This window comes from Dromiciops gliroides, chromosome 6 (assembly GCF_019393635.1).
Source record: "Dromiciops gliroides isolate mDroGli1 chromosome 6, mDroGli1.pri, whole genome shotgun sequence".
NCBI lineage: Eukaryota > Metazoa > Chordata > Mammalia > Microbiotheria > Microbiotheriidae > Dromiciops > Dromiciops gliroides.
In genome coordinates this window covers 81,569,379-81,595,428 of record NC_057866.1, presented here as the reverse complement: position 1 = coordinate 81,595,428, position 26,050 = coordinate 81,569,379, and the positions used below count along the sequence as shown (strand labels likewise).

At 44.4% G+C, this 26,050-nt stretch overlaps 1 protein-coding gene across 1 annotated transcript; it reads right to left on the bottom strand.

Moving 5' to 3' along the window:
* Positions 1-22,801: 22,801 nt before the first annotated feature.
* Positions 22,802-25,616, bottom strand: NKX3-2 (NK3 homeobox 2). The gene is made up of 2 exons (XM_043969605.1): positions 25,094-25,616; positions 22,802-23,298 (listed from the first exon to the last, which is right to left on the bottom strand). The coding sequence occupies exons 1-2, from the start codon at positions 25,614-25,616 to the stop codon at positions 22,802-22,804; spliced, it is 1,020 nt and encodes a 339-aa protein (XP_043825540.1).
* Between the last annotated feature and the right edge of the window lie 434 nt (positions 25,617-26,050).

Below are 26,050 nucleotides of genomic sequence, written 5' to 3'. Positions count from 1 at the left end.
GGGGTAGGGGTAGGGCTTGATTTTCCTCTACTACTACCACTACTACTACTACTACTACTACTACTACTACTACTACTACTACTACTACTACTACTACTACTACTACTACAGACACACACACACATACACACATGTATCATGATGTATCTTCAATTATATCCTTGCACTTCTAATATATAGGGACCCTTCCTTAGTATCCTCTACAACATTTTTTTCTTGATTACAAAAAATATTGACTTAGTATTATAAAATGCAGTGTTATTGACTTTCTTCCAACCAAGTCTCTCATGCATAAGTCAAGATTGGACACAATTTCTTGACAAAGGTAACAGCAATGATTCTCCTATTTGTATATGATATATTAATTCCATCAAGACCCAGAACGTTAAAGGGGTTCCTCAATAAGATACAAAACCATTTTAAACCAATTGCCTAACAATCCAATTAGGAAAAACAAATGGATGGAAAATGCCTAGTGGCCAGTCTATGACACTGAGTTTAGTAGCCAATTCATTGAATTAATCCATTAGTACATACATCTGAAATAAGCATTACAGATGAACAATTAATTGGTGCCATAATTGTGTAGGAGGAAGAAAGAAGGGAGAATTATATTTGGGAAATTGCAAAAAAAAATAGTTATAAATCCCTGGTTGCTCCTTGTTACAAAGGTCCATCTTTTTAACCAACATCTTTAAACAAAAATGGTAATAATAATGGTGTCATATGATCATAAATCTTTGAACAGCACAATCTATGAGAAATCAAAGTAAAGTTGTAGGGTGATCCAAATGACAGGGGAGAGTCAGAAGTAGGTAAAAGCAGACTGCAGCATATATATATTTTTAATAATGTACACACAATGGGGCAGCTAGGTGGCGCAGTGGATAGAGCAGCAACCCTGGATTCAGGAAGACCTGGGTTCAAATACAGCCTCAGACACTTAACACTTACTAGCTGTGTGACCTTGGGCAAGTCACTTAACCCCAAATGCCTCACCAAAAAAATTATAACAATAATAATGTACACACAAGAAGTAAACTTTCAAGATGTCAAGAAAATATATAATTGGGAAAGGAGCTAGGCCAGCCATGAGGCAATAGTAAGAGATAATAGATGGATAGCTAGAATTTTCCACTAGCACCTATGAAAAGTAGAATGGTCAAAAGGAAGACCTACAGCACATAAGAGCTGTTCTTTGTGAAGTATCTATGGCAGAACATGGGTAAGAATTACATAGAATAAGGAGGAACAAGTGGAATGCATCATGCATCAACAGTGGAAATACAAACATCAATGAGATCTATCTATTTCAGTGAATTCAGTCATGGAGAACTGGACTATGGGAGCCCCATCCTCAGAGCACAAACAGCAAGTTCTGCCTGCTGCCCAACCATTTGAAGAGGCTTGGTAGGTTTGCTTCTGGAAGCATGTGACATGTAAAGGAGGTCTCTGATGTCCACTTCCATATTCTATAAATGTTTTTTGTCTGCATACTTTGCGGTGAAGAAAGGGACCTTTGATTCACTGATGCACAAGACCTGGGTGTTCATTGAAAATACACTAACCTTCCAAATCAAGCCTCTCTTTTCCTTTCCTGCCTGTCTGCATGTGAATGAAGAGGCAAAGAATGATGTAAGCCTCCGGATGGGGAGAAAGAGCTAATGCCAGCAAACTACTCTGTCTACTGAGGTTGATGCCAAACATGGGTACCTGGCCCTACTATAACTTCTGTCTCTGTTGTGTCTATTCTTTCCTGCCTTTGGTGAAGGAAAAATGGAGATGGAATGAATTAGGCTTCAATTCTGTGGGCTTTGAAAGGTCAAAAGAGTCAGAGGTTCAGGGATGGGAATGGTAGAGTTTGCAGAAACATGGACCTGGGAGCTTAGTCTACTAGCACAACCTTCAGGAGTAAATGCTACCAGCTCAGTTATGGATGACCCAGCATCCAAAATGCCAGAAGGAAAAAAAAAGAAGGGAGTAACTTTATCCAAAGCTATATCTTTTGCCCTTTTTTACCCTCAGAGCTTGGCATGGTGCCTACCACATGGTGGACACTTAATTTAAAAGCTTATTGACTGACTGATTAACTTGGTTGGGAAAATGCTTTACATTGGAGCTTTCTGTTCCCAGGGACAGAAATGGTAGAGGGGAAGTGTTTGTATTTCTGTTTCTGTGATATCTTCTTAATAAATATCTCTTTGCAAAACTTAATTGATGTAATGACTAATATGGAAATGTTTTACATGATTGCACATGTCTAAGCTATACCTGATTGCTTATTATCTCAGGAAAGGGGAAGGGGAAGGAGGAAGGGAGGGATAGAATTTGGAATTTAAAACTTAAAAAAAACCCCAAAAGTTTAAAAATTGATTTAGTATGCAATTGGGGAAAATAAATATACTTTTAAAAGTTAATTGATGTTAATTGATTTTATGATACTGGGATATTAATCACTAAAGGGCAATACAAACTATAATTGTCAGTTGATATTGGGAGAGAACATAGCCAAATGGAGGCTCAAAAAACCTCCATTATAGAACCTCAGTGCCATCTCAAAGATGCCCCTAGTACCTAAGAGGGAACTCTAGTTCTGGGGGACCAGTTTGAAAGGGAGTTGGGATAAGGACTTTCAGAGCTTTCGTAGTGTTTAATTAAGGATGCTTAAACATGGTAAGCCTCAACAATATTTGTCTTTCTTTCTGTCTACATCCATAATGCATACACATAAACGCTTGCAGAATTTGTTGACATATGTTTTCATATAAACATACACATACATATATTCTCAAGTTCTTCATTTGAGTATTTGCTCCAAATCAGTATCTGGGCATGTTTGGCCATGTTTATCTGTTCACAAATTGCTGATTCTCATCCTGTGTAGAGATTATTCTCTGCTCGAATTAATAAATAATAGTTGGACACTTCTTTAATTATATTTAAAAGCTGAGAATTCAATATTCAACAAATATTTATTAATCACCTATTATGTGCAAAATTCTAAGAATATAAAGATTTTTTTAAAACCCCACTAAATAGCCCCTGCCTTCAAGGAGAATGCAATCAAGTGTTTTTGTTTCTTTTCTTTTTTTGGAGGAGGGGGAAATGAGGGTTAAGTGACTTGCCCAGGGACACACAGCTACTAAGTGTCAAGCGTCTGAGGCTGGATTTGAACACAGGTCCTCCTGAATCCAGGGTTGGTGCTTTATCCACTATGCCACCTAGCTGCCCCTCTTTTCTTAAATGCTTTTCTAAAAGGGAAAATGTTACTTATATTCACCCTTCTCCACACCTGGAAGGGACTTTACAATTATGTAATCTAATGTAAAACTTGGAGTCGGAAATGCTGAGTTTAAATTCAACCTCAGACACTTATTGGTTGTGTGAACTTGGACAAGTCAATAACACTGACACACTGCTGTTTGCCTCAATCTCTAAAATGGTAACAATAAGAGCACCTACCTCCCAAGGTTCTTATGAGGATCAAAGGAGATATTGGTAAAGAGCTCTTAGAACTGTAGATAATAGCGATTGATCTAAGTTTTTCATATTATAGATACAGATACTCAGGGTCAGAGAGAAAAAATGGTCAACTAACAGTCAAACAAGTGGTAAGAAGCAGAACTACTTTCAAACCCACATTATTTTCTTCCAAATCCAGTACTCTTTCCACTTCACCAAACTGTCTTTGATTATATAATTCAGTCCCGTGTTTTACAAATTGAGGAACTGAGGCCCAGAGGAGAAGTAACTTATTCGAGATCATTACTAGTTTGCTAGCAAAAAATAACATTGTTCAACAAGTTACCCATACTGCCACATTGAGAGTGAGAAGAATAACATGGGCACACCTTGATTTACAGACTGGCTCATAACCTTTCAAATTTTTAAATTAATTTGCTAAAAGCTACTTTTCTTAACAGCAACAACAACAACACAACACAATATACTCACTTCATTTTGTACCTCTCTTAGTAACTTATTTTCTGTTATAGTTATCTGTAGATTGTAAAGTACTTGAGGATAGAGTCCCTGTCTTATTCAACTGTGTTTCCCCAAACATAGCATAGAGCTCAGAACCCAGTAGAGGCTTAATAAATGTTTGGCTCATGTTCATGCACTCCCATGTCTGTGTAATTAGGTTAGGAGATTCCCTCACCTGTAACAAGGTTACTCAGGTAACCATCCTCACTTGTATGCTACTCCTTAACCTGCTACTTGACTCCATTTTGTATTCATTCACATCTTTCTTAGTTCTGGGGTGCCTTAAGGGTATGTTCATATATTTTTTTCATTACTTAATCAAATTGCAACTTCTCTCTCATTTATTATTCAGTTTTTCAGAGCTCTATTCCAATTTCATTATCTTTTATTTATTTATTAAACTGGAGAATTCTTTCCCGGTAAAAAGCTGTTACTCCTCAAATCAAATAAGAAATTTACTGTTTGTCATTAAAAATCCTTCAAAATAAAAATCTGACCTTTCCCATCTTATTATATATTATTTCTCTTTATACTCCCTATGGTCCAATCAAACAGGCCTATTAAGACAAAAAATTCTAGCTCCCATGTTTGTATCTTTAAACTCACTGTCCCTCCTTCCTGGAATGCACTCTCTCCTTACCTCCCTCCACCCATGAGAATTCCTAATTTCTTTCAAGACTCAGATCTATTCTAAATCACTAATAATAGGAGAAATGAAATAAAAAAACCCTTGAGGTTTCACCTTGTACCTAAAATGGAGGACAAAAGATGGAAAAAGTCAATACTGGAGGGATTGTGGAAAAATAGATACATGAATGTAATGTTGGTAGATGTGTGAATTATATACATTTTGGAAAGCAATTTGGAATTATGCAAATAAAGTGACAAAAATACCCTTGCCCTTTGCCCTAGTTATTCCACTACTAGGCATATTTCCCACTGAAAGGTTACTAGGAAAAAGGAAGTCTACATATACAACAAAATATTTATAGCAACATTTTTGTGGTAGCAAAGTAGAAACAAAGTAGATATACATCTATGGAGGAATGGCAAAATAAATTGGGGTACACAAATATAGTGGAATAGCACTATGCTGTAAGAAATTACGAATATGATGAATATAGAGAAGCATGGAAAAATGTATATGGACTGATGGGAAATAAAGTAAGCAGAACCAGGAAAATATACACAATTATTATAACAAAGTAATTAGAAAGAACAACAACCATAAAGCAATAGGAAATGAATGTTACAAAATTATAAAGAACAATCTTGGTTCCAAAGAAGAAGTGTGATGGCACACTTCCCATCACTAATTGAAGAGTTTGGAGATGTACAGGTGTGAAATCTATTACATACATTTTCAGATTTTTTCTAGGTATTCATCAGTTTTGCTGATTGCATCTCAATATTTTTATAAAACATTTATATGGCATCACTTTATGGGAGCAGGGAGGGATGGAATACAAGGGGAAATGTAGGCAATGTTGAAAGAAAGAAAGGAAGGAAGGAAGAGAAAGAAAGAGAAGGAAGGAGGAAGGAAGGAAAGAAAGAAAGAAAAGAAAGAAAAAGAAGAAGCAAGGAAGGAAGAGAGAAAGGAAGGAAGGAGAAAGAAAGAAAGAAAGGAGGAAGGAAGGAAAGAGAGAAAAAGAAAGAGAAGGAGGGAAGGAAAGAAGGAAGGAAGGAAGAAAAGAAAGAAAAGAAAAGAAGGAAGAATCAAGGAAGTAGGAAGGGAGGGAGGAAGGAGAAAGAAAGAAAGAAAGAAAGAAAGAAAGAAAGAAAGAAAGAAAGAAAGAAAGAAAGAAAGAAAGAGGCAAAGAAACAAAGAAATCAATAAGAATTTATTTTAAAAGAAGTCAGCTCTGGATTCTACATGAAGGCCTTCCCTGTTTCCTAGCTGCAATTCTTCCACTCCACTCCACTCTCAATCACCTCATATTTATTGAGGGTTTTTTTTTTTTGTGGGGCAATAAGGGTTAAGTGACTTGCCCAGGATCACACAGCTAGTAAGTGTCAAGTGTCTGAGGCCGGATTTGAACTCAGGTCCTCCTGAATCCAGGGCCGGTGCTTTATCCACTACACTACCTAGCTGCCCCCATATTTGTTGTTTACCCCATAGAATGTGAGCTTTTTGAGGTCAGAGACTTTGGAGTCTGTCTCTCCAGAGTCTAGCACAATTCCTGACACAAAATGGGAAGCTTAGAAATGTTTCCTGACTGATTTCTACATCTTGACATTCTTATCTGAAACTACTTGGACATGAACGCTGAAGGTTCATTCTTTGTGGCCAAATCTTTTTTTAAAAAATCTTTTAAATGCATTTTATTTTTAGTTCCAAGTTATCTGTTTTCTCTCCCCCCTCCCCCTCCCCATTGAGAAAGCAAGAAACACGATACCTATTATACATAAGGAGTTATGCAAAAACACATTTTCCTATTTTCTTTGTGGTCAAATCTTAACACATCAGTAGCACATGGAAGGTCCCTCAAAGTTAAGACATCGAACTTTTATCTTTCTATGTATAGACGACAAAGGAATCAAGAAACCACAAGGCTTTTAAGAGTAGCAGCAGCACATTTCAGAGAACTCTTAATTGAAAGAATTGTGTTTATCTTATAGTGACATAACCAGGATCTTATCTCCCGTTAGCATCCCGAAGCCCCACGAAGCAAATGTGTTGAGTCCTCGGAGAAAAGCACTGAGCCCCAGCGAAGCAGAGGCCCAGGGCCGGGTTTACCACCTTTGTTCTCTCAGAGCATTGCTCCAAAAGGGATCTTCAGAAGAAATGTAAAATAGACTGACCGCCCAGGGAAAGACCTTGGCCTCCGCTGTTCCCTCCACCCTCTTCATATCCAGAAGAAAGGCTGATGAGAAGAAATGGCAGTCGCTTTGGGCTAGGCTGCTCATTACAGACAGAGCCGCAGATAATCTTTTGGTTTTATCCCTCCACTGACGCAGATTGCAACCTATCCACACCTTTTTATCTTGTGAGACTCTCGTCCCTCTATTTCCACAAATCCTCCATGGGGGATCCCCCACGACACAGCGGAGGCCTTCCCCTCTGGTTCCTTTTATATTTCATACGAAGCAGCGAAGCACTCTGGCCGCCGATCTGTCATATCATTCACTGTCCCCACCTGACCCTCTTACTTCCCGAAACGATGTCCCAGAAAGGACCACACCTCCCCGATCTGCAGCTCTTTAAAATGCTTTCTTTTCAGCCCTACCGGACAAGTTGTATTTGTACAATCATCCCTCTGTGAGGAACACGAAGCTCAGATAAATGAAATGTCTCTCCCAAGGTAACATAGTTAATGGTTGCTTGAAGTCATTACTCTAAAACAAGCCATTTAACTCCGATTCTGTGCCCTTTTCCATTGCTCCAGGCAATCGATCCTTAGCGTTTGTGAAGCACCTAATCTCATGGGGCTATGAGATACGAAAACAAAAGTGAAAATCCCTTCCCTTCAGATGGTTATACTCTAATGGGGGAAACAACGTACAATATGAAACTTCACCGAACATATACACAATTAGTACAATTAGTGCCCGAGCAGCTGGGAGACGGGGGCGGGGGAGCACAGCAAAAGTTTTCTAAAAGAAGGCAGCTTGCGCTGAGTCTTGAAGAAAAACGGCATTCTGAACCAGGTAGGTGAGGAGGGAATACATTCCGGGCTTGGGGAACCGCCAGGGCAAAGGCTCAGAGACAGGAAATAAGAGTACCTTGAACGCAGAACCCTGAGGCTGGAACAGTAAAGTACAATGAATGGGTTGAGTATAAGAGTAACAGAGAAAGTGAAGGAGGAAAAACGCCATCAGAGAGTATTGTAAAATACTAGGGCTGGAATGGACCTTAAAGATAATCCAGTTCGCTGTCTCAGGTCCCTTCCAGCCTTCAAACATTTTGGGAAAGAGGTAACTTCGAAGCAGAGAGAGGATGTGACATATCCAATTTTATAGATAATTACAGCCAGGTCACCCCACTTCCAAGTTGTTTTCTAAGGGGTTGGAGGGTAGAGACCATTATATTTATCCCAAAGATCCTGGGAATCTGACAGGGATTTGAGGGTCTGAGGACTTTTAGGTTCCTGTTCTGCCACTCATTAAATGTGTGACCTTAGGCAAGTCACTTAACCTCTGAAAGTCTTATTTAGTTTCCATATCCATAAAAAAGAAGTGGAACAGCTCCATTCGATTCAGTTGAACAAACATTTTCCTACTAAGTTCAAGGCACAGTGCCAGGCCCTGGAATTACAAAGACAAACACAAAACAGTGCCTGTCCTCAAGGAGTTTACATCTTTCTGGGATGGGAGGGGGAGCAGAGGGGAGGGAGGATCCCATATATAAACTGTTAAGTAAATACAATTTAATAAAGCAATACAAATTGATATAAAAAGGGAGTGCTGCTAAATGTGTGCATGGGGGGGGGGCGGGGGTCGGGGCAGCGCAATCAGGATATCCCTCTGTAGGAGCTAGCACCTGCTCTGTGGGCTTTGAAGGAAGCATTCATTCAACATTTATTTAACGCCTACTGCGTGCGAAGCACCAAGGAAAGGGGAAGATGGATATCACGTTTAGCTAAGAAGCAGTCTATAGTTTGGGGAGTTTACAGCGTAGTGGTTGTGTGAATGATGGGGCAGGGAAAAGATAAGCCAAAACAAGGGCGTTTATGAAGCACTCTCAGTGTGACACACACAGCGTTAAATCCTGGGGATACAAAGAAAAGCAACAACAACCCTAGTCCTCTAGAAAGAGATAAGCCATTAGCCACAATAGGTTATATTAAGTGCACTAGGAAAGTGCCAAGTGCCAGCCAGAGGATATTTAAGGTCCCTACCAACTCACAGACTCTGTGGTATTAATGAGATAGATTTTTTTTTTTTAATTCGCCTTCTCCTCCCCTCCCAGCCCCACACCCTGGGAGACGGACCTGGAAAGAATGGGAGAAGATCTATTTCAGAAGACCTGTCCCGGAAGCCGTAGGAGGGGGCAGTCGGCCGGCCTGCGCTCCCCCACTTGGCCGTCGCTGGCCTGGGTTCGGAGCCCCGCGGGGAAGCGAGGGCAGCTGAGCTTCGGCCAGGCGGGGAGGCCCAGCGGGCGGCGGAGGCCTCGGGCTGGTCCAGCTGCCCGACGAACGGACGCAGGAGCGCCGCCCTCCCGCCCCAGCCGCCGAGCAAGCCCGGCGCGCTCCGGGCCGCAACATATGGTCTGTGGATTTAGGTGTCAAAAACCGGAGAATTAGAAATGGTAATTTTCCGTCATTATAGGTGAAATGTGATCTATCACAACAACTGGAACATGTCTCCGCGCTAGCAAAAATAATGTTAATGATTAGGAACCATTATGGATGTCAAGCGGAGTCCATTAAGTTGTATCAAGAAATTGCCCTTGACGTCCGAAATCTAACTACAAATATACAGGCCTCGCATTCAGGAGACCGAGAGCGGGGCCTTGGGGAGAGGAGAGGGGGTGGAAAATCGCAGTATTTTCTTAATAGGAAACTGTAGAGGGCATTAATAACCTCCCCTCTGCCCGGCCCAGACACACACACCCTCCTCCTCCTCCTTCGGCTTCCTCCCTGCGGCTCCCCCCTCCTCCGGCCTTCGTTGAGATGCTCCGTTGTCCAACCTTCAGTTCAGGCCCCTTCTCCCTCCTTATTCCTTCTACCCGTCTCCCCCTAAAACAGCCCCAACGCAAGGCTGAAGATTTTGAGGCGATCGTGGGATCTAATCATTTTGAAGGGAACTTGGGCATAGTCTAGGCCAGGCCCCTCATTTGGTGGCAGAAATTTTGCTCTAAGTAGGAGAGAAAAGAAAGGGACCGCCTTAGGGTTCCTAGCTGGAAGCCCAGCTCTCCTGAGTCTTTGGAGATCTCTGCTCCCTGCTCTCACTGTCCCCAAGCCCAGCCCAGAGAGCTGGCACCTCTGGGGAACTGCTGCCACCGCAGCCTCAGCTGGCAGGCCCCTGGGCCGCGGGTGCCCTCCCCCTGCTCCCAAGCTTCTCAGCTGGAGGAATGGGCGGGCTGGGGTGGGAAGAGGACAAAGCCTGGGCCCAGTCTGGAGACTGGGGGAGGGGAAGCATTCTGTGGCCAGAGCTGCCACGCTTTAGCCAATCCGTTTTGGCCGAGATGGGTGGGGGAGGAAAAGGGCGTCTCCTGAATTTCAGCGAATTTGGTGGAATTGAGAAGACTCAACTTCTTTCCCTAGGGAGTGTTAGATTCCCTCCCCCACCCCTAACTTCCTCCCAAGAACCAGGAGACCCAAAAGGACTTTTCACCTGACTTTGGAGAGAGCCGTCCCAAAGATTATGAGTGAAGGGTTTATTGATAGTCATTTGAGGTCTCTTTCAGCTCTCTGGTTATGTGAGCCTATGACAGGCTGGAACTCAAGACTAAGGCCAAAGGCCTCTAGGAATCTCATCTCTGTGACTCTGAGATCCACCCCCCACTTCCAGTTCTGACATTCTGATTTAAGGTTCCTTCCAACTTTCAAATTCAGAATATAAACTGTTGCTTTTATGTCGGGTATTCTAAAGCTGGTTTCGGCTCTGACATTCTCTGCTTTGGAATTAAAACTTACTAGTTCTATCTACTGCCTCTCTGGCCTGTGCATTTCTGAGAATAATAATTTTTTTTTAAAAATCAGCCCTGCATGTAACTCTTTAGTTCCCCTTCCCCCTATTCTTATCCCCCAATTCTTGCCAGAGCAGTTCAAAGGAAAAACCATTCACACACTTCATTTCACTGTGTGATTATTAAGACCAGGGCAGATCATTGCAACCTTACAGAGCCATTGGAGAGAGAGAACTAGAAGACACTGAGCTTTCTTTCCTCAGTGGGAGCCTCCAGCTCCTTAACTAGTGGGCAAAGTCACAGGAATAGCTGCAAATCCAAACAGACCTTCCTTAAATCAAGAAAGGCAATGATTCCAGTAAATTCAAGCAAGTCTCCAGATGGAGCTAAGGTCTCTAGACAGATAACTGACCTCTCTCCCCACTGCGTACATAACCCCCCTTCCCCACAAGTTTTTCATCTCCATCTCATAGCTCCAGCCCTAGCTGCAGCCTCAATTTTCCTTTTTGGGCTTCAATCCTTCCTCAGTTGTTAGGTCCCTGTTTCTCTTCATTCCTCTCAGTCGGCTTCTTTCCATGTCTCTACAGTATCCTCTTACACCTTAGAAAGAGGAAGTGGAAAAGAAAGTCTCTCTGAATACACTTAGAATCATTCTCCCTTGTACTTCTTTGTTCCAGGTTTGGACTGAATGGACACAAGGAGAGGAAAGAGTAATTGAATCTAGCATAGCTTTTGGTACCTAGTAAGCAAGTTCTAAAAATATTCTGGGTCCATATGTGGGAGCAAAGAAAGACAAAGAATGAAGAGAAAGACTGTTGGACTGTTTTCACTCAAATTCTTTGAGCTTGGCTGTGAAATCCTCCAGGCTACACTCTGATCTCTTCTCCCTTCTTTAAACCCCATCACCCTCTTAGCTCCCACCTCTTATTTTGACTCATGTTTACAGACTTGTTTTTTAAAATCCTTTAATTGCTCCAACCAAATTTGTATTGTTTTCTCAATAAGATTTCAAACTTCATTTGGTGCTTTCTTTGGTCCCACCACAAAGCATAAGTCCTGGCTGGGCACTTGATAAAAACTAGAAAAATACTTGCTTTTTAATCTTAATGACAAGATAAAGGATGTATGTGTGTGTGTGTGTGTGTGTGTGTGTGTGTGAAAATCTACAGGTATGTCTGGTTTAACCTAACAAACTGTTCCTGGAAAGCAGGATGACTGTAAATTTTGATTATTTTTACTTTTATAAACTGATGCCATTGCAAATGCAATAGGAAGACAGCTGTTTAAAGGATTCTTGAGGCAAATCTTTAAAAAACATACACACAAAGAATCTATCACAGAGGTATATTTTGAAGGAAGGTTAAATTTTATTTGCTCTGCTTCCATTTGCAGGACAGGGTTTAATCCCCTAGCATTGGAGTTCAGTCCTCTAGCCTCTGATTTCTAATGACTACAATACCCCCACACAACCCTATCCAGCCTCCTCTATAGATATTACAAAATTAAAGTTCTCTGCTCAGCTCAACTCAAGAGACACCTTGTTAACTATTAGTTGTTGACTCTGTACTAGCAAGTGCATGCCTTTGCCAGTTATCTGAGGGAATGGGGTACAATGCAAACTTCAAAGGAGTGCCCACAGTCTGTGACAATTGTAGGACTTGCTGGGAGCCGTGAAATCTACCAGTTCTCCATTATCTTTACAGACTCACTACCTCAAATGTGCTTAAAAACTCATCCTGCCAGTCAAATCTTGGCTTTTGAAAAACAAACAAACAAAAAGATACCATTAAATACAAAGTAGAAACCTCCCAGGCCAATCTCCTTTTAAATAAAATTGAAGCAATCCAGTTCAACTTTCCCTTTTAACTGCCGCCTTAGTCTCCCTTCCAAGTACTCCTTGAATTGTTAACCACCTACTAATTTAAATTAATGGACTCCTCCACATCTCTGTCCCAGATGTGTCTGGGGGTGGTTGGCCAAAATTAGAGCCAAGCATCACTCTGCAGTGCCTGGGCAGAATCTCCATTCTCCTAGTTTCCAGGCCCCAGATGTTTAGGTCTCATTTGACTCTCCTAAGAACATCTCCAATCACTTTTCCCTCAGCCTTCCTTTCCATTTTTTCTTTTATTTTCTCTTTCCTTTCTCCTTCCTTCCTCTTTCTTTTTAAAAGTTATTTTTTTCTTCCCTTTCAATGTCAAATCTGGAGGCGTTTTCTTTAAAAAGTCTAAAATGTGATTGCTTTTCTATTGTCCATTTCATTTGCTCAGAATACTCTAATGTTCACCCTCCACCACCACGATATAAAAATAGTTATAAACTGTAAATCAGGGATAATAGTACTTGCATTACTACTTCACAGTGATACATAAATGTGTAATATACATATTATATAGGGTATGTCTGCAGTGTGTTTACTCTTGGCTTTATTATATTATATTTAATTGTATTCTATTAATATGTAATAAGACCATAATGATATGTCACATAGGTTTCTATTTGCTAATCCATAGCATACTATGCTCACATATACACATAATTGTTACTTTCTCTTCTACTAAAATGGAAGACTGGACAATTCAGTAAAGGGTGGATGGGTCTGGGTGCCAGGGAGGAAAACCCAACTGTTTGAAATGGCACGTCTGGCCCCAGAACTTGTGTTTATTCATTGGCTTATAGTGGCCAGCTTTTTATAAGACATCAATTCGTGAAGGGGGGGGGGAGATACCCATAACTGCCAAAGGATAATAGGAAAAGCCACCCACTAAAGGGAAAAATGAAAACCCTGGTTTGGCTCAGGAGGTTGAAACTGCCCCATCACTCCAGCCTAAACAGGCAGTGATTCCTAGTTACTTTCCCCAGAAAGCCCCAGACAGGGCTTTACTTTATCTTAGGAGAGTAGAGGCATCTACTCCCTTTAAATATAGCTCCTGTAAGTGATGCTAATGGGGAAACTTTCCCCTTCTCTCTTTCATTACTCTCCTCTTTTTTTTTCTTTCTTCTCCTCTTCTCCAGTTGAACGGAAGCTCTCTAGAAGCACCTCTTAAAGAAACATACCTTATCGGAGGCCTCCTCCATCCACTTCCCATCCTTAGTTAACTATGCTCAGAAGAACCAAAGGTCTATGCTATTTTGTTTTGTAAAATCAATTCTATTTGAACTCTGTTCTTAAAGGTGGCCAGGGTCCTCTTATTAAAATTCTTCAGATACTTATTACCTGTGGGGCCCATGACAAGTTATTTAACCTTTCCCAACCTCAGTCTCCTCATCTCTAAAATTAGGAATAAGAACAGCAACTACCTCACAAGATTGTTGTGAGGATCAAATGATGATACTTGTCAAAATGCTTTGCGAGCATTATCGAATTGCTAGCTATTTTTGTTAGATTGATCCAGCTCTGTCAGATATATTATGAGGTCAATATGCACCTTCTGGGGAAACCTCAGAAACTTGTGGGGAGGGGAGTGCCCATACTGAGACTTTGGAACACCTACTTGCTCCCAGGTCAGTTTTAAGCAGAGAAGCCTCCCTCAGCTTCAGGTAGGAGCTAAGAGCTGCTGCCTACATTAGACTTTTGTGTTTACAGCATGCCATTTAACAGAGACAATAGACATCTGTGGGGACTGCCCAATCATAACTGTAGACCCATAGATACTGCATACACAGTGGGCACAGATGTATATGTATATATATATGCATGTATAAATTATGTACATATGTATAATACTTGGCCCTGAGTAATAGGGGCTGTTGAAAAACACAAGGAGTGCTATTCAAAAATGTTAATAAGCTTATTAAAATGAACTGCTTTACTAGAACTGGTTTTATAGCAAATCTACCACCCCTAGCTTCCTGGCTGACAACAGTCGAGAAAAGTTCCCGGCCCCCTTCCCCTCCTTAAAACGTGCTTTCAATCTAAGGACGAGCGCAAGCGGCTCAGTTATTCCAATCTTTAAAGCCCAGCTCTTCCAAGTGCAGGGTGGTCGGCAGAGACACTACTCTCACTGGCTCCTTTTCGGTTCTTTCTCTCCAAAATAGGAAGGGCGTGGGGGGATGGGAAACCCAGTACCTCTGGGTGGTCAGTCCTGATGTAGAGAACAGTCTGCTCCCGAGCTTAAGTTGATCTAAGCGAGGGAAAGGAGTAAGAAAAGACCTATTGATAATGACCTTCACAAGGAGGGCAAGGAGTAAGGGGCCTAGGGGTTCATCCCTGCCCCCATCCCATAAATGTTTAAAGAAGGCAGGTTTACTCTCATAAATAACCCCGCCCCCCCCAAAACCCCGAAATGATTCTGGACATTGTATACAAAAATCCCTTACTTGGACTCAGAAAAAATCCAGGTTTTAGCCCCAAAGTTGATATTAACTAGCTATGTGACCTTTGCCAAATCATCTCGTCTTCAGTCATCTGTAGAATGGAGAGAATATTCCCCCGACCTAAGGAGATCGCTTTCAGTAGGCTCTTTCTTAACACCTTTCCATGGGGCAGAACAAATGGAGTTTCTATGCAAGTTGTTCTCTCCGTGGGGACTGACCACCCACACAGGGTTGTTAGGAGGAAAGCACCTCTGTAAACCACAAAGCGCTATAGACAAGCAGGCTGTTACTGTTTCCTTCGTTCCATGGGTAAAAAGAGTCTTCGACTAGATGCCCTATAAGGTCCCTTTCAGCTTGAAATCTTTTGATCTTACCAGCTTATTTCCTCAGGCCACCGGGGGCACTGGAATGGTAAACCGTGGTCAAGTGTCTAAGGTCATGCAACTGAACTTTGGAGTCGTCAAGCGGGGGAACAGTAATTGGGAAGTCACTTTTCCTTATGGCTATTGGCGTGGATAGGTCAAGGGCTTCTAGAAACCCTAAAATTTTCAGCCTCCGGGTCCGAAAGAAGGCAAATCTGTGCACTTTTTAGGCAGGGACTGGTCTTTAGCGAAATCACGAAATCACCTTACTCCTTGAGTCTATTAGTGGCATTTTAAGGGAAAGCGTAGAGGGTAGAGCATCAAGCTGAAATCACCAGGAAGCCCCTGTAATTCTACGGGTTTCTCCTGTGGAGACGTTGTGCCAGCTGTTTTTGTTTTGTTTTGTTTTGGATTTGTTTGTTTGTTTGTTTTTGCGCTGGATTTGTGGTTGGGACTGGAGCCTGGATGAACGAAATGAGCCTGGGGGAGCGAAATGCTGCGGGTTACTTGGAGCTGCTGCAGAGGCGAGTGCCGCCAGGCCCGAGTGCCTGGAGCGGCAAGCAATTCACTCAGGGCATGGAAGCTGGAATTTCACAGGGACGGAAATTCCTCTATAATGCGTAATGGCACTTTGCAGGAACTTGGGGGTAGGGGTTTAACGCTGGAGGGTCTAAAATGATTGGAGATCCGCGTCCAAAAGTTTGAGTGAAGAGAAAAGGTGGATGGTGTGTGTGTGTGTGTGTGTGTGTGTGTGTGTGTGTGTGTGTGAGAGAGAGAGAGAGAGAGAGAGACAGAGAGACAGAGAGAGAGACAGAGAGAGAGAGAGAGAGACAGAGAGAGAGAGACAGAGAGAGACAGAGGCAGAGAGGCAGAGAGAGACAGAGACAGACAGACAGAGGGGCGATAAACTGACAGGCGGACAGAATGAGTGAGACAAAGGCAAAGAGACAAAGACAGAAGAGACACATCTACAGGGAGGAGGAAGGAAAAGATGGGGAAAACATTTTTTTTTTTTAAACAGGGCAAGGGAATCAGAAATACACTGACAAGGGACCAGGGTTAGAGTCCTTGGTTTTGACACTAAGAGCGTGCATTTTTTTTTAAGTCATGCCTGTGATTTCAGTCGTATGGAGAACACCTGGGGGGAAAGCTCCTACTACCAAAGCAGTTCAGCACCTGGACTGGAACTTAAGAGATTTGGCTGGGGGCACCAAGAGTTAAAGGGACTTTCCCTGAGTCACATAGACGATGTGGGTTAGTAAGTGGACTTAAACTTGGGTCTTCTTAACTTGGAAGTTGGCTCTTTATCCAAAGCTCAACAAAGTCTTTCCTATAGGGTTTTTTCTTTTTCTTTTCTGAATATTAAAAAGAAACAAACGCTACCCTCACGACAACCCTAAGAGGTATGTATTGAAAGCTTTATCTCCATTTTGCAGGTGAACAAGCTGTGTGGTGGGGAGCATCTTAGAAGTCATCTAGTTCAACCCTTAAAGAGGTCGACTGCCTTGCTCGGTGTCGCACTGGTTCTGTTAGAGCAGGGACGAAGAGGTTGTTACTGACCTATGATCACACACACAAACACACCTAAAAAGTGTGAAAGCCCAGTCTCCAAAATAAGTCCGTTGATTCCAAGGCAAGAGCACTTTCTTCTAAATCACACCTTTGCCAGCAATTGACTTTGTGACCTTGGCGACTCTTTCTGCAATTCAGTTGCTTAATGGGCAATACAAAAAGATTGGAAAAGATAATCATCGATGCCCTCTTTCAAATTCTAAGCTACTATGAATCGACTTCAGACTTCCCTTGGATTCCCTTGGGTCGCCATTCCCGAAAATGCCAGAAGCTACTCCCCCCAACCCCCATGTACCCTTTCCTACTCTCCCTCAAAACAAACAGCTGTTTGAAAGAGGGGGGAAGCATCACTTTAAAGCCTGTCCATTTCTGGTGGCTACTCCGGAAAGCGCATAAGCTCCACTAGCTAACACTGCGTATTCACCTTTGTCCCTAGACTTGTTAACCCCCCCAAATCAATAAACATTTATTAAGAGCCGACTGCGTGCAAGGCCCTGCACTAGCTGCTGAGGGGCGTTACAAAGATAAATAAGATCTGGTCTCTGCCATCCAGAAGTTACTATGAGAAAAACAGGACGTGTGCTCAGATACACATTACTCCAGGATACAATGGCAAAAATCCAACTCTTCATTCTCCCTTAGAATTCCACCTGCCCTTTTGGAATTTAGAATGCCTCCGTTTCTTTTTTTTCAACCACATGTGTTCTTAAAATTTTCATTCTCCCTGCCCGCTCCCTTTCCACTGCTGTTGCTGGCCACTTCCTTTCTCCTTCAAGGAACACTGGACCTGGGATCGGAAGATTAAGGTTCGAGTCCCGGTTCCGTCATTTACTAGCTCGGGCCCTTGGACCAGTACCTTAACCTTTGAAGATGCGATGTCCACATTTGTAAAATGCATATAATAATATTTGCCCTGCTTGCCTCACAGAGTTGTCAAGGATCAATATAGTGTCGTGAAAGTGTTTGGTAAGGTGTAAAACGCTGAAGAGATGTGACTTATTCTTTCTCCACAAGTCAACCTTCCCTTTCCTTACTTCCTTTCCTCCCTCCCTTCCCCTCTCCTCCCTAACTCCCTGTCCTTCCTTCCTTCCTGATGTACATCCATTTCTTTGTCTGCAGCTAGGGCTGATGTTGCTTCCTGCCTCATCAGTACTGCTTTGGGGGTGTATGATTGTCATTAAAGCTTTCCCCTAAACCCGCTATCTATTGCTAATACTCCAGAACTCACTACTTTCTCACTAGCTATCAGAAATGCTCCAAGACATAACTTAAATTTTGTTTTCCATCTTTCTGATGCATTTCGCCTGTACTACGGGGTGATTATACTTTGTTAGTCTTGTCAGAGAAAGTGTTTCATCAAAATGATGCATCTCCCTTAGCGCTGAACAGTACTCTGCACCCACGAGCCTTTAATAAATATTTGTTGGATAAAGAAATGAATAATTAGGGGGAAATGTCCATCTCATAGTCATTCTCACCCCATCTCCTCCCCCTCTCTGAAGGCTTGAGAAAGTAATTTTTGTTCTCCAGATATTAAGCAGGTCTTCAAACAAAGTTCCTTGGGTCGGAGTAACAGTGCACTCTTCCTCTTGTTGGTTCTAGAAAGAGAGTTACCTTTTTTTTTTCCCGAGAGAACTTTTGTGCTTGGCAGATAAATGGAGGCAAAAGCATACAGTCTTCTGCGATTTGGCTGAAACGTAGAGAACTTTGGGTAAGGAGATCGAGTCTAAAAAGAACTCTTAAAACTGGTCAAAAGCTTTGGATTTGGGGTTCAGGAGATCTGGTTTAGAATGAAGAGTTAGAAATTTCCAGTGTGTCTGTACAAGTCACATCGCCTCCTAAGCCTCACTTCCCTCCTCTGTAAAAAGAGATAACAATACAACACTTAACGCTATCTACCTCACAGTGTTGTGAAGAAAGAACGTTGTTACCCTTAAAACTCGGAGTTGATTGAATTCTGATTGCAATGACTCGGTAAGGGTCAATGTTCTTTGTTCCCACCCTTAAAAAAAAACAACTGCTCACACTCTTCACCTCTGTCCCCCTTGTACTGAGTTAAATCCATCTTTAACCCCAGCTCCGGCACATAATAGTCGCATGCTTAATGTTTTAAAAGTTGAATTGAATTAAATCTGAATTTCAGGTTTGCCGGGTCGAAAACACAGTTGCCCCGGTCTCATTAGACGATGCCCTTCCGCTAGGATTGAGAGTTAGTTGAATCTGGAAGTTAAAAAAGAAAAGAGAAAGACTAAGACAGGAGAGTTGAGCTGATACCTGTCCTCTCCCCTACCGCTCAGGGACAGGTTGGAAGGGGCAGGATAGGGTCCGCTGTGATCCTTTGTATTATGCAGTGGAACGAAACTTCTCTCCATCCCCAGCTCCCCTCCCTGGGCGCTGTTCCACTCCCAGTGTCCCTCTGTCCCGTGCTCCCATCAAGCCTAGGAATGAGGCTGTTACAACCCAAGAATGGGGTCGGGATGAGTCAGACAGCACATCTCAGCTGAGATGCAGTTCAGACTGCCTGCCTAGCAAGGTGAGGTTGTGACTCTAGAGATTTCAGGGAGGGGACGACACAAGGTCTATCCTGTCTTGTGGACTGAGACCAGGCTGCCCGAGGGCTTTCCGGCGGCCATTGCCTTGGAGAAAAGAGAAAGGAAAGGTAACCGAGATTCTCCAGTACTCCCTTTGGGGCCCAGCCTCAGGCTTACAGGCCCTGGTGTTAGGGAGTCTATGATTCAAGCTTACAACCCAAAGTCTGGCCGTATGGAAGAAAGTGCTGGAACCTAACCGAGTTCCTGCTCTTGATCAATCGGTTTTTTCTACCCAGTAGAGAAACTGTAGTTGTCAACTGCGCCCCGAGCCAGCCCTTGGAGAAGGAAGAATTCGGTGAGAAAAACAGTTGTCGGCTTCTGCTAAGTGCCAGGCACGGGACTAAGTTTTCCTCCTTTTGTAAATAAAATGTATTTTTTAAAAAACCAACTTATTCATGGAAGTAGCTACAGCTTTTGCCTCTGTCGCCTTTTAAGTAAACCCTATTATTTCCCCGAACTTTACTGGAAAATCGCTATGGTGCTGATGGGGAGTTGGAAATCTCCGTGCGGATAACCTCCGAAGTTCCGAAATAAACCTCCAAGCGTTTGCCCAGGACCGACACTTCCTTTTTGTATTTACATAAGCTCTGATTCGATGTGGTTGAAGTGAAATCTCAATAATGCTGATCTTAATTCATCTGAGTAATATTTCCCCTAACAGCTCAGTGACAGCCCGTTAGATGAAGTTCAACAAAGAAACCAGAGGAAGGAAACACGAAAGGAAAAAGATGATGGTTTTCTATGCCATCATCACATCGTCTTGATCACCTTCCTCATCACCACCTGGGAGACTTATGGGGGGGGGGGGAAGAGCTCCCCTTCCGGAGGGTTGGGCAGAAAAGTTTTAAGGGGCCTATAGTCCTCTCTTCTCCAATCCCTCATCCTCAACACTTGAATGATTAAAATGGTTTGTTGTCATTTAAAAACTAAGCGTTCAAAAATGCCCGACCCTCTGAGATTGGAAGGCGCATCTTGATCCGCCAAGAGGAAGTTATACCAGGAGATCTGGGTTTCCTAATTGTCATAACCCTATTGGAGGAGCTCTTTGAAAAGCAATAAAAGAGTCACAGTATCTTAGGTAGCTCTTTGCGTTGAGAAACACATTTTGTAATGGAATTAGAAAACAACAACAACAACACTTTTTTTTTTAGAGCCCGCACCCTTAATGCGAGTGTCAAGTTACAATCTAAATTCGTTTTAAACCCCCGAGAAAGTAAAGTTATACAGAGATAAAGACTCAGGACCCTGGGAAGGATAGGAAAGGACGTGTAAAATACTGGAGAACTGACATAAAGTGGATGTGTGTTGGGTGGAGAGGGGCGGGAATTGGAGTGAAAGCAAACAAATTGTTTGTCACCTTGACCATAATAGTCATTTAATAAATATTTGTTGAATTTATGGAATGGGCCTCTTTGTAGTACAAAGAACCAGTAGCGGAGTAGGCCTGAAATCGTGCAATATTGTATCACTGTTTGCCCCCCACATACGCACCTACATGCAGATCTATATACCCACAATTGGCTATAAAGTTTAACACTGAGGTTGTATACTCGGCTTTCTTCATGCATATATGTGGATACATGTGCGGACGATAAATAAAGGTTTGCCGGCATATAGCACAGACACAATTTGAACATTCCGCCCGAAATAAATATATGTATATTTCAATAGGATCCAAGGTGGATTTCAAGGGCATTGGGTAAATAATGCCGAAGTCACAATTCAAGGAGACTTCAAGATGCCCTCTAGAGAAAGCAGAGGCCTCTGGATTGTGGGCTTCTGGAAAGCGCCTAGTGAATGTTTCCGAGGGCTGGAGGGATAGCCTTTCTGGCTTAAACAAATTGTCCTTTACAATGATCCTAATGTGTCTCAACGCGTCATTGTGGAGATTGCTGCTGAAAGTTGCCAAGCTCGGTAGCCGAAAACTACCAGTTCCCTTGTCAGTTTTAAATTCTTCCTTTTCTCAAGGAAGCGAAACTAAAGACACTTTGGTGCTGCCTCGTAAAAACTGGGCGATTGTATTTTCAATCGCACTAAAAACGGACGGGGCAGCTAGTCTAGGTTAATGGGCAGTGGGAATGGAATAGTGTCCTCTTAGAGGAGGACCGGAAGTGTTCAGTTTTAAAAAAGAAAAGGGAGCCCTTGGGCCATCCTAGACTAATTTCACTCGTGTTCCAGCTTACGAATGTGCATTTGGCAGCGGAACTTAAAGACAACACACAGTACAATGTGTTCAACTAAAGTTTATAAATTAAAAAATAAAAGCGGATATTGCTTACAAATATTCACAATTCTTTTAAAAGTAATACTCTGAGTGCATGGTGCCCTTGAGAAGCGAAGAGGTGAACTGGAGGAGAACCTCAATAAGCACGACAGCTTGTTTTCTTCAGGAGAATTTTCTTTTTTGGTGGTGGGGGTGGGGGGAGGGGGTTAGAAACAAGGAGAGAAAAGGTGACGGTGGTCTAAGGCACTGAAGAGCCCCGGAGATTCCTATCTGAAGACAACGGTTTCAAAACACTGACTAGAAATATTCACATTGAATACAAAAATAATGATAATAATACTAATTTGAATACGGCTGGAAAGTGCTACGAGTCGTAACTCCCTTTTAAAAAAGAAAGAAAGAAAGAAAGAAAGAAAGAAAGAAAGAAAGAAAGAAAGAAAGAAAGAAAGAAAGAAAATAGTCTCCGTGAAACTCTCCTTCAAGGTGGATAAACTGCTTTAGCCTGGGCCTCACACTAGGGCACATAGGGTCCTGCAGCGCTAGCCACGGAGATCGAACCAAGGGGGCATAAAACGAGGCTTACTTACATTCAGCACCGAACAGAGCTAGCTGCAGGGCCACAGGCTCAGGCGCCAGAGGAGGTGGGGGTTGGAGACAGGCACACAGACACCAAACCCAAATGAAAATGACCGAGACAGCACTGATGCTATTCAATCCATCCTTCAGGCTGCTCTTGGTACGAATCCTGTGGGTTTGGGGCCTAATCGATCCCCTTCCCCTATACTCCATATCAATCCAATTAAAAAAATAGATAGATATGTATATACAAATATCTCGATAGCATGGATACCATGAACTCGTTTGGCCGAATGGACGAAGCTCTCGGCTCGCTGTAAATGTCTGTGAAGAGGCAACTCGGCAGATAACAATTCCCCGCCCTCCCTCACATACTTATCCCGTCCAAATAATAATAATAATAATAATAATAATAATTAATAATAATAAAGTCCCCTTACTTCCCCCATCCTTATTGAAAAGTCACCTCAGACCCAACAACAGCAATAACAAAAATAAAGAGATCATAATAAATAGTGTCTTTGATGTCTTTTTCCTCGGATGGCTCAGGGGACAAGTAGGTTTTGGGGAGGCGTCTGGGGACCTGGCTCTTCGTGGTCGTCATCCTTCACTGGGTGCCCGCTGCTGCCGTGCAGGTGGAGAGGGCCCAGCCCGGAAGGCAGTAGTAGGGGTAGTAGTAAGAGGGTTGCAGGGAGAGCAGGGAGGGGGGCCTGAGCACCTCTCCTGGATGGTACTGTCTCTGATCGTCCCTCACTAGCACTTTGACCGCCACCTTCTTGGCAGCCGGCGCCGAAGCGAGCAGGTCCGCGGCCATCTGGCGGCGCTTGGTCTTGTAGCGGCGGTTCTGGAACCAAATTTTCACCTGAGTCTCGGTGAGTTTCAGCGAGGCTGCCAGGTCAGCTCTCTCCGGGCCGGACAGGTACCGCTGGTGATTGAAACGGCGCTCCAACTCGAAGACCTGGGCGTGCGAGAAAGCCGCCCGGGAGCGCTTCTTGCGAGGCTTGGGCGCAGATTGATCCTCCTCTCCCGGGCCCCCGCCACAAAGGAGTTTATCGCACTTGCCGCCTCCGCCTCCGTCCTCCTCTGTCCTCGGGCTGCGATCTGCTGAGGCCGGGCGGGAGGGAGAGGGAGAACAAAACGAAAAGCAAGGTCAGGGTCGAGACCCTAAGTGCAGCCGCAGGAGAAATAGCAGAGTCCCTGCCTGAAGCCTGGCATTTACCCAAACTCTCTTGAGACCCGGGAAACCCATCCCACAGACAGCCCGTCGGACTCCGTGGCAGCTTTGCCCAAGGTCTGTCCCAAACTAGCTGCTGAATTTTTGAAAGAACCACCCACTCACTGATTCAACCAAAGGCGCGAAGACGGATTATGGCACAAAAGATCGCGGTAGCTCTGTCACTCTGTTGGCTTCTAGTTTCTCGTTCTGTCTCTTGTCTTTCTGTCTGTCTGATTTCCACCACCATCCCTCTCCCCTAAACTCTACCATCCTTTCCTTCTCTGTCTCCAGTCTCTCTTTCACCCCTACCCCTGTGCGCACGCACGCGCGAGCGTATACACACACACACACACACACACACACACACACACAGTACCACACAATTCTCTCTCTCTGTTTCTCATTAGCACCTGGTGGGTTGCGATCCTCACAGTGACAAGGGAAAGAGTAGGGTGGGGATGAGAGACTGGACTCGACCCGCCAAACTTAAAGTGCCCAAGAGAATGCTGCGAGCAGTCGAAAGACGACGAGCTTTGCTTGTGGTTTTCCCCTACACCTTTTGTGGTTCCTGACTCTTTGCCTCCTTTGGTATCCCATGCTGGGACAGAGAGCCAGGACCTTTCCTATTTTTCTTGGTTGCTGTCTTTACTGTTGTTTTTGTTTGTTTGTTTTGCCGGGGGGTGGGGGTGGGGGGAGCTGGGTGCTTTGTCCTTCGCTTCATCTCTTCTGCTCCCTACTCTCAACTCCCAATCCTCGGGGGTAACAGAGGTAGGTCTCTCTGAACTGAGCCTTCAGCAGCTTAGTCAGAAACCATTTTGCGTTTTGCCGTTCACCTAGGCCTACCGCCGCCGGCCAAGAGTGAAGAAACAGTATGGAATGGGGCGCTGGGTCTCTCCTTTTCCTATAAACAAGGCGTGAGAGGCAAACAGCTTTCCTAGATTACTCAGCTCCAAGTTAACTCTGACCCGGAAGGCATGAAGTTGAAATGCGGCACTAAAGGCTTTCAAAAAAGTTTTCCCGTAAGGGTCCTGGCTTTCATTTCTACCAGTGCCTCCTCTCTGCCTCTACGGTTTGCTTTGCTTAGCTCAGAAGAAAGGTTTTGAGTAATTTGCTCAACTGCTGCCTTTGGATTCCAGTCCCTTTCCCTAGCACCCCTCGGTCTAGAAAAGGCTTTAGCTCCGAAGCATTCTTTGCTTCAATATTTTGCTATTCCCCAAACTTCTCACTACCTTCATCTCTCCTCCTAACGAGGGATTTGGGGGCTCCGGAGGCCATATTCTTTCTAACATCCTGGCTCCCTGAGCTCCAGCCCGAGTGGGAAGAGAGGTGGAGAATTGGCGTACCTCGTTCTCCAGGGCGCATTTGCTTGGAGCTGATGGGGTGGGGGAGGCATGAGGCGGGGAGAGCTCGGAATAGACTTGTTCAGTTCTCTCTAGGGATCCCCTTCCACTAGAGAAAGTGGGGAGGGGGTCCTGGTTCCGAGGCTACCCAGCGGGAACTTTCTTATTTCTCTAAATCTTGCCTCAGCTAATCTTTGGTGCCGAGCCCTTGCGTGAAATTTAGTTCCTAGATTTCAGCTTCAGTAAGCAGAGAGTCTCCCCTCCTCCTCCTCCTCCCCTCCCCTCCCATTACCCAAGCCCAGTCTGTCCCCCTCCCATTCTCCTCTAAGAAACTCAAGCAGACCTGAAACGCTGGCTGACATCTCGCTGTCACTCAGGCCCGGGGGCTCCTCTTCCAGGTCTTTGACCTGAGCCTCTGGCCCCGGCTGCCCCCTGCAGGGAGTCTCCTGGGCGCGTCCCGCGCCGCTGGCCATCACCGGCAATCCTACAGCCTCCGCGGGGCAGCGCCGCTCCCCTTCGTTCTCTTCGCTCAGAGCCGAGTCCGAGTCCCAGCCCCTCGGGCTCCCCGCTGTCCGCCTCACAGTCACTGCTGCTGCTGCTGCCGCTGCCGCCGCTGCTGCCGCCCTAGGCCCCGCCGGGGTGGGCAGGAGTGTCTCCCCAGCTCCCCCCACAGTACCCGAGTCCATTTCTCCAAAAAGCCTCCAGCAACAGGCTGGAGCTGCCGCGGCCGAGCCTGCAGGGGCCGCGGCTCCCCTAGCCGGGGGCAGGCGCCCTTCCAAGAACGGATGTCCTGCCTTCTCCTCCTTCTTGTTAAGAATCGCCTGGATGGAGAAAGGCGTCAAGGTGTTACCGCTGCGGACAGCCATCTGCCCCCCGAGGGGCAGCGGGCCAGGCCCGGGGCAGGGAGCAGCCCCTGCTCCGGAGGAATCCGGGGATCCAAGACCGATGGGAGAGAAAGTGCGAGCGAGTAGACAAGAAGAAAAAGACCGATTTGACTGGAGGGCCCCCCAGCCCACTCCTCTGCACGATTCCCTCCCTGTCACCGAAACCACCGCCCCACACACTCCTGCTTCCCACTCTCCACGGGCCCCCCCACCCTTCACCCTCCCAGGCCCGACCCACCCTCCAGCCCCCCACCCCGCCCTCAAATCCAGTGCCAGGGGATCTTCTCCGCTCAGTTGAATAATCTCATGCCTCTCGCGGCTGCTGCCCCTTTTCCCTTCGCTTAGCTCAGGAGTGGATGGACTACGGAGGGAGGGGTGGCGCGTGGGGGATGGGGGTGGGGAGAAGAGGCCTGACT